Raw genomic sequence first — 18,309 nt, 5'->3', positions numbered from 1 at the left:
GGAATTAGTGCTCTTCCCAAAGTAGTCCCTGCCTGATGGCTGGGAGCATATACACCTCTAGGGTTCAAGTCTAAAGCCATTAGTGGGCTTCAATCCAGGAACTGGACAGGTGTGGAAGGAAGGGAACTGGGCTCTAGGGGAGAGGCAAGAGAGGGAGAATTCTGGCTTTGGGACTTGGGGATGTCTTTATATTGCCCTGGGGATAGACCACCTGGAGACACATCCTTCCTGCTGCTGATGCGTGGCCTCTGAGAAGAAGGTCACAGCCTTGGGAGTCGGGCCATGGGCCTCATGCTCACTCCTACAAAGCCTTGTCAAGACTCAGATCTCCTTGCTCACCTGAGGCTGGGATGCTGAGGCCTCACCAGAGTGTCTCCCATGCCACCCACTTTCCCCTCTGTCCTGGCCCTGGACAGAACTTTCTCTGCACAAGTGAAAAAATGGTTTCCATAGGCATTCCCGGGGAGAAGAGCTCAGTGTACCATCCATCTCTGACCCATGGGTGGAACTCAAGTCTAGGATGCATCTACTCCTCTGATCCCTGGATTGTCAGGAGGCCAGTGAGGCAGGACTGGAAGAAGCTGTTATCCCACTTAAACACTAAGGGAAGGAACCTGACTCTGCCCTCTTCTGACTAAGACTCCATGGGTAGAATTGCATCTCTCTCTGAGGGCACATGCCCTTGAGTCAGAAGGAATGGGGAAGGTCCCTGTGAGAGGGGAGCTGGGGGACCAATGGGCACCAAAGCTGAATTCCATTTAATCCTACCAGCTCTCCAAAGAGATCCTGCTGCCTCATAGGATCCAGGATTTGTGCACATGTGTGTGAGCAGAGTGTGGAGTGTGTAAGGGGCACATATAGCTTGAGGTTGCACAGGGATTGTCTATGTACAACCCCAGCTGCTACATGTATATGATATGTACAACCCCAGTTGTATCCTGGCAGATGCACGTAGGAGTATGGATGCAGCTGGGGTCTTTCCTACTGCCTGGAACAAGCCGGGTCTCTTCTTGGTAATTCTCTTCAGCTCCTGTAAAATCCTGTGATTACAACTCATGTTCATGGCTGTCCACACAGAAGAAAAAGTTCCCATCTCCCCATGCTCTGAGAGTGACTAGACTGACCCTTTCGGTGCCACTTCACTCCAGGGGACTCGTCAAACTTCCTGCCTAGGACACACCCAGCTAACTCTACTGCTCCATTCCTGGTCAAACACAGTGTCTACCTGGCCACTTTTTTTTTTTTTTTTCCATCCAACAAGAAGCATTAACTTTATTAATGTTAGAAACAGTACAAACTTCAAAGTCAGCTGCAGTTACTCTTTTGAAGCACCAAAAAAGGTCCTTTTTTCAGATAGGTATTGTTAATGCCGTAATAGCACTTACAATATCATTACTGTTGTTCTTCAGGGCTCGGACTGCCTTTGTTCTTGACACATTTGCTTGTGACGTGACCAATTCTAGCCCCTTAACTTCCACACCTGTTTCATCAACCTCTTCCTCTTCACTCTCCTCTTGTACAGTTGGAATCTGTGTTTTCCTGAATTTTGGAAACAGCTTCACTTTGAACGTTGAATTTCTCAGCAGCTGCTAATTGTACTTGCTGAGATAAGTCCTTGATCTTGGCTTCCCTCAAAACTATCTAGGTATTTGAAGCTGGGCTCTTGTACACATCTGGTTTCTTGATGACAAAAAGGATATTCTTAGATGTCTGGATAGCCACTCTAGTAACCCCTGTAACCTGGTGAAGACCTAGTTTGGACATAGCCTTCCACGCCTTCCTTTCACTCCAGCTCTGTTTTGCTTTCCTAACTGGTTCTTCATCAGTTTCAGCTGCTGCTGCCAGCTGGGCTTGTGTGGTTGCTTGCACAGAATCCTGTTCCTCAAGTTCTGGTTTCTGTTCTAGACCTTGTCTCAGCCTGCAACTGTGGCAACTTCTGCTCTAGGGCAGGGATTTTTCTGTGGCTTCACCGGGTGTTTTGTAGGGGGAGTGCAGAACTAAGATGGCCATAGAAAGAGAGCAAGTGAGAGTGTGACCCACCTGTTGCAGAAGAAAGCCTTCCCCTGGTCACTTCTAGAAGCAGAATGAACTAGCCTGGTGACCTAGGAACCTGGAGATGGGGAGAGGATTACTGGTCTGAAGGTCCCGGCCACAGGCACTGGCTGGGGAGAGGTCCCATTAGGAGGCACATGGCAACAGCACAGCACAGCGCTGCTGGGAGGTCTCCTCTGGCACCAGGACACTGGTCTAGGAAGGGCAGGGGTGGAAGGGAGGAGGACCTGTGTGCAGAACCAGAAGAGAGCAGGGCTGGGTGCAGAGAGGCTGGAGGAGGAGTGCAAAGGGTCTGGTTCTGGTCAGTGCCCAGGGTCAGGAGGACAGGCCCCAACATGGTCTCCAGGAATGGCAGGGTTGAAGAAGCCTGTCCTCACTCAGAGTGGCCAGGCTGCATGCCAGGGACTCCAAGGTGCTATCCTGTGGGGGAGGTGCCACCAGCTGTCCTGGATTTGGGTCTGACACCTGTTACCAGTAGCCAAGCCTTGTGCCCAGTTGGCTCCTCCTATACCCTCCAGCACAGCTGCCCACTCTAGGCTTCTGAGGAGCCTGAGGCCATGCCTGAGAGGAAGGGCTGCCAAGGGACTGGAGAGAAGGCCAGCCTGGACTCTGCTCAAATCTCATTTGGGGTGAAGAAGCCTCTTGTGTCTGGCCAAGTCTGTAATGTCTTCCCTGCTAGCACAGGGTGGGTGCTGGCTGGGCCCCTCTACAGATGGGGTGAGGAAGCCACCACGGAAGAGCAGGAGGCTCCTTCCCTGACAGGTGCTGGTGTGAGCATCTTCCCTCTGAGCCTTTGGAGACAAGCCCTTTCTCCTGACTCAGCTGTCATGGGAGCTTCAGGTGCCAGGCAGCATGTGGGGCATGAGGGACCTCAGAGTGTGAGGCTGCAGTGGGGCCAGACACACTTTCCCTGCTGGGGTTCCAGCCCCACAGAGCAGGTGTCATCTCCCCTCCTCCTCTCTACTGTCTTCCCTCCACTTCTTTCTCTTTTGTTTCATCCAGATCCTTTCAGAGAAGACAAGTACACTCCATATGACATGCGAACTTTATTAAGGGAGAGCAAGAGAGGGGAAGCCACATGACTGACACATGGGTAGGCATTGGAGAGAGCCGGAGACAGACTGATGGTGGTCACACAAGACTTAACATGTCCAGCAATGGCTGCCCAGGTGTCCTCATCCTAATCACCAGGCAGAAGAACAAGTCTGTCTTATCTGAGTTGTTCATCTAATCACAAAAGTCCTGGTGAAAGAGAAAGTGATGTGAAGACAGAAGCAGAGGGACGTTTGAGATGCTGCTCAATTCACATAGGGAGGAGGGCCCAGGAGCCAAGGAATGCAAGGATTGCAGAGCTAGATGCAGAACAGGCAAAGAGTGGGACCCGGTCCTAGATCTTCGGAGGTGGAGCCCACCAACATCTTCCTTTTCCCAGGGAAACCCACTTCAGATTTCTCACTCCAGAGTCTTCAGAGAATAACTTTGTATTTTTCTAAGTCTCTAAGATATTCTGCCCTGTGCTTAGTCAAGTCCAACTCTTTGCCATCCTGTGAACTGCAATCCACCAGGCTCCTCTGTTCATGGGATTTCCCAGGCAAGAATACTGGAGTGGGTTGCCATTTCCTTCTCCAAGGGATCTTCCTGACCCAGATATTGAATTTCTCTCTGGTGGCTCCTGCATACCAGGTGGGTTCTTTATCCCATAAGCCATCAGTGAAGCCCCAAGTCCCTAAGCCAATGGCAAATTATTTTAGAAGCAAATATACGTGAATTCAGGGTCCGATAGGCAGGCAGAAGGGGAGAAACAGAGGAGAGAACAGACAGACTGGAGGGTATCAGGTGATCAGGATTCCAGTGGACAGTGAGAGATACAGGGGGTCAGAGACAGATGGAGAGACAGCAGATAGAGAGCCTGGAGAAAGGTGAGAGGAGAAGGGCAGAAAGTCAGCTGCTGGGCAGGAGGCAGGAGATAAGGCAAGCTGGTAGGGGGTAGACAGAAGCAGGAAATGGGCAAAGGGGCAAGGACAGGGAGAGTGACAGCAAGACAGGATGGCGGGCAGGGGCCCTCAGAGCTTGTCCTTGTCTCCACCTGGATCAGACAGTTTCCTGAGCTGCAAGTGGATCCCATTTTTGGATCTCAGCACCATGATTGGAGTGGGCACAGGGACCCTGGAGGGATCTGGTGACAGCTCAAAGCGAAGCAAGGTCAGGGCCACGGCCACCTTCAACTCATTCATGGCAAACTGCTTCCCGATGCAGTTCCTGGGTTGGGAGATAAAAAGGAAGAGAGCAGAGGTTTCTAACCCCTGCTGATCACAGGGATTCAGGGCTGCCCTCCACATGGCCCAGCCCTGATCCCTTCCTTACTCATTGCATTGAACTTGACAGCCAAGCCTTGGGCCAAACTCTTCCCCTGACCTATGACAAAGCCCACCTCTCCAAGGACTATCTCCTACCTTCTACTTCTGCTCTCAGCAGGAAAACCTGGGGAGCGTCAGTGCTCTAAGCTACAGAGTCAAGTCAACTGGATCCAGACTGTGAACTAGTATTCACTCATCCACTGGCAATTCCCGGTTTCAGGTCAGCCCAGGGCACTGTAGGGGCAGGGTGGACAGCCTCTCAGGACCTTACCACCTATGGTAGACAAACAGGCTGCCCAGTTCCCAGAGATGACAAGACAGGGTTGTGTAAGGAGTCAGAATGGCAACAGGGAGGCTTCCTGGTGGGACATGGGTTAACAACCCTAACCAGCTGACCATTTGCCTCTGAATTAATGGTCTGGCTTCCTGTCCCCCTCAGCCCCTCAGTCAATCTACCTTTGGAATGCTCCATTCTAATCCAGAAATGACCTTCCTAACCATCCCTTGGGCTCCTCATCTGGCCTTTTCAGCCTCCATTCCTCCCCTCCCTCTAAAGCCCCAGTAGCTCCAGGCCTGCTATCTTCCACATCACAGGGAGCACACGTCCCAGTGCCTCAGCGGCATCACAGCCCTCTCTGGATTCTTCCTCACTCACCTGGGATCTGTCCAGCTCCTCTTTCTGACTCAGCAACTGTTGAGGTCCCCTCCCCTCCTCACCTCTGCCATCCTCATGCTCAAGGCTCCATCCAGTGACCACCACCCTCACCCCCTCTGCTGGCTGCACCTCTTCCCACTCTGGACCCTGAAGGTACCATGGGTGTAACTCAAGGACACAGCACATCCAGTGCCCAGCACAGTGCCGGATCATGGATCCTCCACAGTCTTTTCAAGGAATGAATGAGTGAAAGAGTGGATGTGTGAATGATGTCTGTCTTGAGGAGACATGTTGTTGACAGTGAGCCCTGGGGGAGGACAGCGTTATCATCCCTGTGTTCCCATCTCCTAGCACAGGTCTTGGCACATGGACACGCTTAATACATACTTTCACATTTGAACAATATTACTTGAATTGAAAACAACTCAAGTGGACTGAGAGTATAACAAATATTCATTCTGACCTAAAATCAAGCTGCCTAGTTTCCCCTTTCCTCTAGTGGCAGCTGCATGATGTGCAGCCATGTCTACAAGGAAGGACTGGACCCTGGTGTAAACCAAATTCTAGAAGCAATTCAGGAAGACAATTTGCTTCAAAGCTGTTCTGTGAATGTTGATTCACAGTTGAAAATTTCCTAGAACTGTAGAGTCAGAAAAAACTTGTTTCTACTAAGTTACAAAGCCACTGAAGTTACTATTTTAGGGGAGGTTCTGTAGCCCATGGACGGAGGAACCTGGTAGGCTGCAGGCCATGGGGTCGCGAAGAGTCAGACACGACTGAGTGACTTCCATTTCACTTTCATGCATTGGAGAAGGCAGTGGCAACTCACTCCAGTGTTCTTGCCTGGAGAATCCCAGGGACAGCGGAGCCTGGTGGGCTGCCGTCCATGGGGTCGCACAGAGTCGGACACGACTGAAGTGACTTAGCAGCAGCAGCAGCTGTAGCCTTTAAGATCTTCAGTCATTTAGGAATGTATCATCCAGGTTAATAGCTATTTCAAAGGTGCTTTATACTTTACATGCAAGGGACTTTACAAATGCTTGTCAAATAAAAAATAGTTTTCTCCCCAAAGCTGACTTGATTGTCCTCCACTTTACTCTTTATCTTGCTAACATTAGACTCTGTAGACTCTGAGACTATGATATATAACTTCTGCTATTATATAAAGAATTTTGGCAACAGGAAAATATGTCATGGTTATATTAATATGAAGCCAAAATTATGTCAGATGTACTGTAGAACTAGAGAACACACTCATGACTGTGAAACTTATTCAAACAACAACTGACTAATCACAGACATGACTCAAAGCCTCAGGACATGGAGGGCAACCGATATTCCAAACCCATGCAAACACAACAGATACAGTGAGAGGTGGACTGGTGGATTAAGTAGAAAGGCAGTAGGCTGGCTAGCAATGTGGGAACAGAAGAAACCGTCTTTTAAGGTGACTGAAATTGTCCAAACCAAACATGTGTAGCTTAACTTTCAAGAAGACTTCTAATGTTAAGATGTCATACTCCTAAAGTGAGGAAAACCCTGGATACTTTGGATCAGTCACTGACATGGAAATGATGTCCATCCTTGTGGACATCAGGAGGTCAACGTCATTGTGGCGGGCCCTAAAGACCTTCTTGTACATGGAGACCCATGCCTCCTTCTCACCACATCAGCACACAAGGACAGAACTGCATGCACCACATACTAATGTAGACAGTCACACATATCAGGGAGCAACCAGTGACACCTGCTTCCCCCAGTACAGAGGCCTCACCTGGATCCTCCTGAGAAGGGCAGGAAGGCATAGCTGTGTTGAGTAGAACCTGGTGAGAACCGGGTTGGGTCAAACACCTGCAGAGAGAACAATGGGGCTAGGACAGTGGTTGTCAAACTCCTCACATCAATCCACAGAGCAGGAGCAGCAGCGGCTGGTGTGGAGCGAGCATCCCATCCCCTCCTCACACCATCAACTTGCCTCTGGATTCGGCCACACGTTTGGGTTGTGATGAAGTCCATAAAAGGAGAGGGAGACTAAGATTCCTGTGGGGCAGAGGAGAGAGAGAAGCCTGATGGTCCCCATGAAGCAGGGGGAGTATGTCTTCACAAAAGTCCTGGGAACCACCATGGGAGCACCCTCCATCACTCTGAATGAAATGATGTTCTTGCAAGACAGGTGGGCTGGGCATGAAAAAGCACATGAGCTCCATTAGGAGTAGGTGACCAGGAAATAGGACTGAGAAGTAAAAGAATTGGAGGCTTACATTTAGGAGCAACTCAGGTGACAACTCACATTTATCAAGTGCCATCATGACCCTGGGGAATGTGCAATAACTCATTTAATCCTCACACAGCCCTCAAGGAAGGCAGTTCTATCCCCATGAACCGATGAAGCACCTGAGCCTCAGAAAGATTAAGGGATTTGTCTATGATCACACAGCTAAGATGGGGAAGGGCTGGGATTCAGACCCACTGTGAGGTGAATCAGTGGGTGGCCTCCAGCCATGGCAGGGCTCTCAGACTTCATCATCAGCTGCTCTCTGCCACCCACCAGAGAAATCCTCAGAGACTGGACTCTCCGACCCATGACAGTGGAGTCCCTAAGCTCCCTCCTTTACTTGGATCCATGTGGAAGAAGCATGCTTCCCCCTGCTTCTGTCTGCTTTTCTCTTAAGTCTTCAGGTTTCAAGGAATTAGAGTTTTAGTTTCCATTATAAGACCACATTCAAGGGTTAACATTTGTTTATTGAGCTTTTGTTGCATTCAAGTTCCGTGTCAATCATGTTTTTATTGGATGTTACTAGCTGTACAATGTTGTGTGTGTACATTGAGAGAGAGAGAGAGAGAGATGGAAATAGCAACCCACTCATTGTTTTACTTGGATGTTACTAGGACTAGATCTGATAGACAGAGTACCTGATGAACTATGGACTGAGGTTCGTGACATTGTACAGGAGACAGGGATCAAAACCATCCCTATGGAAAAGAAAAAAAAAAAAAAAAAAAAATGGCTGACTGAGGAGGCTTTAAAAATAGTTGTGAAAAGAAGAGAAGTGAAAAGCAAAGGAGAAAAAGAAAGATATTCCCATTTGAACGCAGAGTTCCAAAGAATAGCAAGGAGAGATAAAAAGAAAGCCTTCCTCAGTGATCAATGCAAAGAAATAGAGGAAAACAACAGAATGGGAAAGACTAGAGATCTCTTCAAGAAAATTAGAGATACCAAGGGAACATTTCATATAAAGATGGCCTCAATAAAGGACAGAGATGGTAAGGGGTATGGACATAAAAGAAGCAGAAGATATTAAGACGAGGTGGCAAGGATACACAGAGGAACTGTACAAGAAAGATCTTCACGACCCAGATAATCACGATGGTGTGAGACATTCTGGGATGTGAAGTCAAGTGGGCCTTAGGAAGCATCACGATGAACAAAGCTAGTGAAGGTGATGGAATTCCAGTTGAGCTCTTTCAAATCCTGAAAGATGATGTTGTGAAAGTGCTGCACTCAATATGCCAGCAAATTTGGAAAACTCAGCAGTTTTCTGAGGACTGGAAAAGGTCAGGTTTCATTCCAATCCCAAAGAAAGGCAATGCCAAAGAATGCTCAAACTACCACACAATTGCACTCATCTCACATGCTAGTAAAGTAATGCTCAAAATTCTCCAAGCCAGGCTTCAGCAATACGTGAACTGTGAACTTCCAGATGTTCAAGCTGGTTTTAGAAAAGGCAGAGGAACCAGAGATCAAATTGCCAACATCTGCTGGATCATCGAAAAAGCAAGAGAGTTCCAGAAAAGTATCTATTTCTGCTTTATTGACTGTGCCAAAGCCTTTGACTGTGTGGATCACAGTAAACTGTGGAAAATTCTGAAAGAGATAGGAAGACCAGACCACCTGACCTGCCTCTTGAGAAACCTGTATGCAGGTCAGGAAGCAACAGTTAGAACTGGACATGGAACAACAGACTGGTTCCAAATAGGAAAAGGAGTATGTCAAGGCTGTACATTGTCACCCTGCTTATTCAACTTCTATGCAGAGTACATCATGAGAAACGCTGGGCTGAAAGAAGCACAAGCTGGAATTAAGATTGCCAGGAGAAATATCAATAACCTCAGATATGCAGATGACACCCTTACGGCAGAAAACAAAGAGGAACTGAAGAGCTTCGTGATGAAAGCGAAAGAGGAGAGTGAAAAAGTGGCTTAAAACTCAACATTCAGAAAAATAAGATCATGGGATCTGGCCCTATCACTTCATGGCAAATAGATGGGGAAACAATAGAAACAGTGACAGACTTTATTTTCTTGGACTCCAAAATCACTGCAGATGGTGATTGCAGTGATGAAATTAAAAGACGCTTGCTCTTTGGAAGAAAAGCTAATACCAACCAAGACAGCATATTAAAAAGCCAAGAAATCACTTTGAGATGAAGGTCCATATAGTCAAAGCTATGGTTTTTCCGGTAGTCATGTATGGATGTGAAGGTTGGACCATAAGGAAAGCTGAGCACCGAAGAATTGATGCTTTTGAACTGTGGTGTTGGAGAAGAGTCTTGAGAGTCCCTTGGACTGCAAGGAGATCCAACCAGTCCATTCTAAAGGAAATCAGTCCTGAATATTCATTGGAAGGACTGATGCTGAAGCTGAAGCTCCAGTACTTTGGCCACCTCATGCAAAGATCTGATTCATTGGAAAAGACCCTTTTGCTGGGAAAGACAGACAGCTGGAGGAAAGGGGGATGAAGTTTGGATGGCATCACCGGCTCGATGGACATGAGTTTAAGTAATCTCTTGGAGTTGGTGATGGACAGGGAAGCCTGGCGTATTGCAGTCCATGGGGTTGCAGTCAGACACGACTGAGTGACTGAACCGAACTGATGTCTACATCTCCATTCCTTCTCTGCAAATGGTTCATCAGTACTATTTTTCTGGATTCTATATATATGTGTTAATATATGATATTTGTTTTTCTGTTTCTGAGTTATTTCACTCTGTATAACAGGCTGCAGGTTCATCCACCTCACTGCAACAGACTCAGTTTCATACTGTTTTATGACAGTAATATTCCCTTGAGTTTATGGACCACATCTTCATAATCCATTCATTTGTTGATGGACATATAGTTTGCTTCCATGTCCTGGCTATTGTAAATAATGCTGCAATGAACACTGTGGTACACGTTCTTTTTTATTTCCAGGGTCTCAGGTTAAATTCCCAGTAGTGGGATTGTTGTATATATGGTAGTATTATTCCTAGGTTTTTAAAGGAAAACATTTTTCAAAACTCATTCAAACTAGTGGGTAAGTATTAACTTCTGGCAGAAAAAAATCAGAGCATACTGCAACTGGGAAAGCATATGTGGATTTCTGGTCTACCACATGGTCCTACAGAGTGCTTAGGTGAGTGGTGAGGTGAAGTTCATACCTGCAGGTAAGGAGCGTCCATCAGGGAAGGTGATGGGCTTTCTCAGCTCTCTGCCAATGAATGGTACTGGTGGATAAAGTCTCATTGCCTCCTTGATGCACATGGTCGTGTAGCGCATCTGGTCCAGGTGATCCCTGCAAGGAAGCCCATCTGAGAGCAGGCAGGACAGGACAAGCAGGGATTCTCTCTAGCTAGGTGGGACAGGGCTCTTTCATCTCCTGGACGCTCACCAGGTGATGGAGGCGCCATCCCCCAGGAGGCTCTGGATCTCTTCCCGACACCTCTGCTGATGCTCAGGATGGGAGGCTAGAGCATAGAGGATCCAGGAGATGCCACTGGCTGTGGTGTCATGACCCTCGAACATGAACGTGTCCACTTCAGCACGGAGGTCCTCGTCAGACAAGCTGCTCCCATTCTCCATCTGTGGAGGCAGGGCCAGAGTGCAGGGTCTGCCCTTCCTGTGTGCTTCTGCCCAAAAGCTCAGGCTTCTCTTGGCTACACTTACTCTGGCAAGGAGGAGGATGTCCAGGAAGTCCAAGTGCCTCCTGCTCCTCACCTTCTCCAGCTCTCCCTCCTTCTGCAGGTGAGCCTTCCTCTCCTTGATCACTGCATCTGTCCCAGAAAAGAGGTTCCCAGCCAGAGCTGAGGACTCTGGGGGCCCATATGCAGCCCCACCATAGCCCATCTACTCCAGGCAGCAATCCCTAAAGTAACACAGCCCATGAAGGCTCTGCCTGAATGCTGCTGGGAAGGGGGGTTTCACTCAGTCATCACCAACCTGGTGACTCCTGTAACTCCCTACACAACACCTGAAACCCCGACCTCTGGGTTCCCAGTCCCTGCAGCAGGTGGGCGTGTGCCAGCTCCTGAAGAGGAAACAGGAGTCTGGCCTCTGCCTGAAGAATCAAGGCCAGGCCCTCCCATATGTGCCTGATGAAGGTGGGGGAGCAGCCCAGGAGGGAGGGGAACCTGTGTGTTGATGGGTGAGCTGGCAGGCCCGGTGGTTCCAGCGGCCTTCAGGAGTCAGCCTGTAGATGAGGTCGTTCTGGTGGAAAGCATTCCGGAGTCGGGAAACAATCAGATGACTGAGGTCCCTGATGGCCTGGATGTAGGACTGGGAGCTCCTGAAGGGAGAGGATGCAGAAGAGGCTGGAGTTGAGGGAGGCGCTGACTTAGAGAGGGACTGGGGCTCTGGGTCAAGGATTCCTCATCAGTGGGGACAGGGAGCACTGAGGTATTGCCATTTCTGTCTTAGCCCGAGGAGCCCCTCAGTATTTACAAGTGGCCCAAGGATCCAGGCTTCTCCCTGTGTAGGAAACTGGAACTAGTGATTGAGTCAAGAATAGTCTGGGTAGAATTTGACTTTGGTCCATGTCTCTCGCAGAACTTACTTTTTGTGCTGAGAAGCATTAACACTGCCCTTATTGCCTCTCAGGTAAGTCATTCCCAGCTGGTGAGAAAAGGACCCTGCCATTGAAGAGCTGTCACTGACCTGTCCATCTGGACGCTGCCCTGGTGGCTGAAGGCGCACTTCATGATGGTGTCCAGGGTCATCAAGGAGACATGTCCAAAGATCTCCAGATGTGAGTCCTGGCTGACAAGATCTTCCCACTTGTCCTGTGGAGGTATGGGGATTGACCCTACTCTGCTTCCCCAGAAGGCCTGGCTTTCTCTCTGTCTCTACATCTTCAGATGAAATTTCCTAATTTTCTAAGCAGACTTGTTTTAGCAACTTAGGGCTGTAACACACATGTATAATGTAATGACTATTTCTTTGAACTGTTACTATATAATAGTTGTATTCTCTTCTAATATCCTAATTAATTATGAATTTTAGGAATAATTTATGATATTAACCAGCTTGTGGCTGAGCAGAAAGCATAGTCAGGGGAGAATATTTTGTGTCCTGAGGTCAGATCTGGAAAAGTGTTATCAACACTACAAAGCAAATATTTCAAGGCAAGGAAAAGCTAAAGTGACTCTAATGGGGCTCTTAGAAGGGGCATGAACTACTCAATTCCTTTCATTCATTTAATGTTACCTAAGACCAGGTGATGCCCAGTCCAGATCAGAGGTGATGTTTGTGAAGACCCAGCTCTGTGATGTAGACCTGGACTCATTTCCTCCCATGAGTGGCTCAGTGATGTGCAGAAGCCATGGAACCCAGGCCAGAGCCCACCTGTGTGACATCCTGGGATGTCCACTCTGCCACCGAAGCTGCCATTGCCCAGGCCAGCCAGGGCCAATTTGCACTGACCTCCTTGATCTAACCCCCTGTGTTCAAACATGGAGATGGGAGAAGAGTGGACCCTGAATACACCAAGACCCTGATTTCTCTTGGTGAGGAGAAAAGTATGCATCCAAGCTGGTGCCTAGATGTTCCTCTGTCCCACCTAGCTTTAATGAACACTGTCTCATACTAAGTTGAGAATGCATCATTCCGTGGGGCTCTATTCAATGGATGTCTGAGGGACATAAATGTCTGATAGTGGACTATGTCAGCTGTCCTGGATTCTAGTGCATATGGTGACAAGGGATGGACTCACCAGCATCACTCGGACAGAGTCGGCCATGATTCCCACGTAGGCCTTCAGGATGTCATAGCGGAAGGCTGGGGTCAGCATCCGCCGGTGCTGGAACCACTTCTGCCCCTCCAATAGCAGCAAACCTGTCCCTGAACCATGGATGGGTGTGTATGGGCATTGGGGAGAGTGGGGCCAACTTGGGAGGAACCAAGGGTGTCAGGAGAAGGCTCATCATGGGCAGGGGTGGGAAAAGCCAGTACATTTCAGGGATGTGAATTTACAGTATGTCTGTCCATAGGATGTGATTACGAGAGCAGTGAGATCGAGGTTGAAAAAGAGTAGGTGGACAGGTGATCAAAGGACTTATCGAAAAGTTAGACTGGGAACATTAGTAAAGACTGAGAAATTATGAAGAAGAAGCTTAGGTAAAAGGAGGGCTACAGCACCATTATAAAGGCTGAGGGTTTTATTAGCAGAAGAGAAATGAGGTTTGATTCAGAGATGAGGGTGCCTGGCACCTGTTGTTCTCCATTTACGCAAAGAGACTGCTCTTGTTTAACCTAAATGGTGGGTGGTCTGCAGTTGTATTTAAATGTACTTACCAATCCAGGGAGCCAAGTATTTGTAGGTTCTATGAGGCTTTGGGTCTGAAAGGTATAGAAGGAATGTGGATGGCAACAGACTTGGCAAGGAGCCTCCAGAGCAGCTGAGGTCTAGACCATAGACTCCCTTCCTTTCTTGGTTCTTATCAGATGACAATCTTTCTGAAGCCACAGCACTCTTGCTTCCCATCCCTGACTCTTTCTGTCCTGATAGTCATTGTGGTCCCAGGAAGGGAGGCTTGGTGCTCCAGAGCAGAACACCCACAGGACTAAGATGGTGAATTGCCCTGAAACATAAACTCAGTTCACTGCCAGAGAATAAGAAAGAACCTGTGGTTTTTCTACAGCGTGTGGTCATCTGGCCATCTCATGACCCAGAAGAGGCAACAATGAGAGGTGCCCAACCTGTATCAGTGTGGACAGGGAATCATATTCCAGTTCTGGGATCATCTCAATTCGTTTGTAAAAAGTAAGACAAAAGAGAAATCCTAGTCTTGCTTTTGGTTGGGAGGGTGTTTGGAGGAGCTCAGGCCTTGATGTCTGAAGTGTCAGTCTCTTCTGGAATTTCACATCCAGGGACATGTACTCAAATGAAAGATTGTCTCCAGCTGAGGGTTTCCTTCTTACCTGATCTCCCCAGGAACACCTTCATGTAGTCAGGGTCGTAGACCAATACTAAGGCCTTTGTGCCCCACAGCCAGCGAACACAGGCCTTTGGGTATTTCTCTACCCTTTCCAGTAGTGGTGGCAGCTCACTCTCCTTTTGGAACTGTCATCAAGGGAAAGACAAGTCAATAATGCCTTTCTTTTAGTTCTGGAGCTGATGTCAGGGTGAAGGTCTGGAAGGGTACCAGATTATCATTCTGGATCCATCAGCAGAACTAAGAGTTTAGAACTATTTCTTCTGACCTGGAATCTAATCCAACCTTGCAGGCTGTCCATCACTGTCCTAAGATCGGATTCTGTCCCATGTCAGGTAGAGGTATGGGCCAACACTACAAACTGCCTACAGAAACTTACATCAAAGATAATTACTTGGTTTATGACAATTTTGGAAATCATTTGTTGCTTGAGCAACTGATGATAATTTCTATCACTTGGTAAGCAGTATTGTCATATGATTCAGTTCAGTCTAGTTCAGTCGCTCAGTCATGTCTGACTCTGTGACCCCATGAACCGCAGCATGCCAGGCCTCCCTGTCCATCCCCAACTCCCGGAGTCTACCCAAACCCATGTCCATTGAGTTGATGATGCCATCCAACCATCTTATTCTCTGTCGTCCCCTTCTCCTCCTGCCCTCAATCTTTCCTAGCATCAGGGTCTTTTCAAGTGAGTCAACTCTTTGCATCAGGTGGCCAACGTATTGGAGTTTCAGCTTCAGCATCAGTCCTTCCAATGAACACCCAGGACTGATCTCCTTTAGGATGGACTGGTTGGATCTCCTTGCAGTCCAAGGGACTCTCAAGAGTCTTCTCCAGCACCACACTTCAAAAGCATCAGTTCTTCGGCGCTCAGCTTTCTTCACAGTCCAACTCTCACATCCATACATAACCACTGGAAAAACCATAGCCTTTAATAGAAGGACCTTTGTTGGCAAAGTAATATCTCTGCTTTCTAATATGCTGTCTATGTTGGTCATAACTTTACTTCTAAGGAGTAAGCATCTTTTAATTTCATGGCTGCAGTCACCATCTGCAGTGATTTTGGAGCCCAGAAATATAAAGTCAGCCACTGTTTCCACTGTTTCCCCATCTATGTGCCATGAAGTGATGGGACCAGATGCCATATGATTAGATTTATTTAAAGAATGAACAGATTATATCTTAAGAATTAAATTTATATGTTAATTTAATTTTGCCGTACCAATCACTACACACGTTTAATATTATCCCAGCATACATGTTAATGTTTCTTAGTAAGAAAGATTGTTTGGAATGTATATGGCTAAGTGGAAAAAATTAAATACCACATTGTGTGTATATATTATTATTTTTCATACCGAGTGTGTGCACAGTTGTAGGACAGATTCTGAGTGTACACATATGAGAATGGTATTGAAATAAGATTTTGATATGTGGATTTTTCATCTCATTTTCATTGACTAACTGTCAGAAACTTTTGTACACTTACCACTACTTAGAGGAATCTTTGTAAACTCCTGATTATGGACCACCAAGGCGTTTCCTTTCTGTCTCTATCGTCTCTACTCTTGCCCTGATGAGGTGGCGATTCCACAGGATGCATTGCCTCTGCCTTCAAGATGCTGCTTCCAGTGCTTCTTGCACTGGCTCCACCTGTTCATCTTCCAGGTCTTTGCCCACCTTCTTCCCTCTACCTGGTGGCCTTTTTTCTGTGCCACAGAGCAACTGCCTTTCCTCAACTTTGGAGACTCGGTTTGTTTTGTCACCTCCGGATTTCTCATCAACAATTGGTCCCAGGTGTGTTTCATGTAGTCAAACTGTCTTCACTTCAATGACTCTGTGTAACTCAGAGCAACCCTCTGCTCCTTTGGTATCTGATCTTGGCCTACATTTTTCTGCCATCAGAGTTCCCCAGCTTTGAGGCAACTTGTACTGTGGGTCACGTTCCTTCACTAAGCCTGTGTTTACTGAGCATTTACTTTGTGCCAGGCATGGATTTAAGGTACTAAATTAGGATGCGGCTCTAGATGCTCATCTGTTTGGACCCTGCAGGCTAGTGGAGGAGACTCAGATATTAAGTGGCCAAAACAGGAGTGGGTCATGAAAGTGTGATGGAGAAAAGACAAAGCCTATGGGGACGCTTTGGGGAATAGGGTCTAACTCAGAGCTGGATGTTAGAAAAGTCTTCTTCCTGCACTTGCTATTATTTGATTCATAATTTACCAAGACGATTTCAAGATAGAAAAATGAACCAGAGGCAGGCTTTCCAGAAGAAGCTCATAGCTATGATCTTGAAGAGAGAAATAGCTGAATCCAGTTACCACTGAGTTGTGAGAAGGACATCCAAGAGAAAAAGAGTTGTCCTCTCCACTCCTGGGAGACCCAGAATGAAAATGAATTGGGCCTGGGGCTTGTGAGAAAGTCATGTGAGGGATGAGATCATTCCAGGGAGAGAGCACATGGGGAGCCAAGTCCCAGAGGCTGGAATGCACAGGCAGGTGGAGAGGACCTTGAGACACCCAAGATGCAGGAGATTAGGAAGGAGAGGGGAGAGAGGTACTGGGCCAGCCTGCATGGGGCTTGGGCTACTTCTAGTTCTTCTCTTTGTCTCCACTCTGCTCTAATCGTGCTGCAGAGAAAGAGAGGCCTCAGATCTGTTCAACCTGTGATTGTCTCCTAACAATTGTTTAAGCCACAAACCCTTGGTGAGCCATTTCCACGTGGCCCCTGACTTTGCTCTGAGCTCCCCGTACCTCTAGGCAAGTGCTGCCCCTCCAAGCCTGCAAGCTGCTCTTTTCTCTCCTGCCTGTCCCTCCACACAATGGACTGACACCTCTCTGTGCAGGCTCTGGGCTGGGTGCTGAGGGTGAGGGGGATTACAGGCTCAGTTCCAAGAGCTCATAGTTCAGAGAGAGGACACCAAACAGGCAGTTCTCCTCACCTAACCCCTTCCTGGGAAACCGTTCCTGCGTGACAGCAACTTGTCAGGAATTAAGCACTGTAATTACATACCAGGAAAAATCCCTCAGTCCTAAGAAACGAAGCCAGTTTTTTCTAATACCTGACATAACACGACCCAGGAAGTGAGCCTCTTTTCCTGTGACCCGCACCGTCTTAGATTCCTGTGTGTTGTCTCCACACACAGTGAACCCACAGGGCTGATCCATCAGACTGATGTCTGTGCTCCCAAGCAAGCTCGGGGCCAGGCAGGGAGCATACAATTGAGTAATGAGCAGGGAAACATCTAGAAGCCTGTTTTGTAAGGACAGTTAAAGCTGCTCTGCCTGGAGAGCAGGGAGAGTCAATAAGGAACAGCCATTGTCTTCAAAGGGCAGGGTTTCCAGGACAGCCTGAGATCTCTCTGAGGAAGGGGTGTCTGACAGACTCGAGGACACCAGCACAGGGCCTGGGAGGAGTGAGCCCCCAGGACTGGATGAGGAGCCTAGATCTAAGAGATAAGCTGTGTTACTTCGTGGGGCCATGTGCTGGTCACACAAAAAGGCTTTGTCCCATGGACTAACTGACCGTGACCATCCCTTACCCCAGCCTTCCCTGCCCTCCCACTCCCCCATCCTGCTCCATCCTACCTCTTTCTTGTGTCCATAGAACCAGTGGGAAGGAGGAGACGGGAACTGATGAAGGGCTTTGAGCAGCCACTGTCTGCGCAGGTAGAGCTGTGCCGCCTTGAGCAGAAGCAGAACCAGGCCGAGCAGGGAGACCACCTGCAGGAGCCCAGAGACCCCACCCAGGGCTCTGGTGGGACTCAGCACAGAGACACTCATGGTGCAGTGGCTTCTGGATCACTGACTGTCCCTGACTGTGGCTGACCTTCCTGGACACCTAGCTTGGTCTGGGAGGATCTCCCCGCCCACATGGGGGAGGGTGAAGGTGAAGGCAGATCTCACACCTGGGCCTCCAGAGTTTTTTTGTGTGTTAGCATTTGGTTTTATTAAATGTAATCTCTCTTATGTTACAAAATGTAAAGAATAAAAAAGAGAAGATAGTATTTATAACTTGAAGGGGGAGTTTGGGTTGTTCTAGGATCCTGCAAACTATC

At 48.0% G+C, this 18,309-nt stretch overlaps 1 protein-coding gene and 1 pseudogene across 1 annotated transcript; both read right to left on the bottom strand.

The window, feature by feature from the left end:
* Nucleotides 1-1,349: 1,349 nt before the first annotated feature.
* LOC133245052 (nascent polypeptide-associated complex subunit alpha-like) lies at nucleotides 1,350-2,055 on the bottom strand (annotated as a pseudogene).
* A 2,060-nt stretch (nucleotides 2,056-4,115) lies between these two features.
* On the bottom strand, nucleotides 4,116-18,034 carry LOC133245051 (taurochenodeoxycholic 6 alpha-hydroxylase-like). The gene is made up of 10 exons (XM_061412972.1): nucleotides 17,840-18,034; nucleotides 14,239-14,380; nucleotides 13,031-13,158; nucleotides 11,977-12,101; nucleotides 11,454-11,608; nucleotides 10,715-11,096; nucleotides 10,485-10,618; nucleotides 7,040-7,104; nucleotides 6,839-6,915; nucleotides 4,116-4,311 (listed from the first exon to the last, which is right to left on the bottom strand). The coding sequence occupies exons 1-10, from the start codon at nucleotides 18,032-18,034 to the stop codon at nucleotides 4,116-4,118; spliced, it is 1,599 nt and encodes a 532-aa protein (XP_061268956.1).
* Nucleotides 18,035-18,309: the final 275 nt, after the last annotated feature.

Source organism: Bos javanicus, chromosome 3, assembly GCF_032452875.1.
Source record: "Bos javanicus breed banteng chromosome 3, ARS-OSU_banteng_1.0, whole genome shotgun sequence".
NCBI classification, from domain to species: domain Eukaryota; kingdom Metazoa; phylum Chordata; class Mammalia; order Artiodactyla; family Bovidae; genus Bos; species Bos javanicus.
Note: the sequence above shows the minus strand (reverse complement) of the source record. Positions and strands in the feature narration are given on the sequence as shown.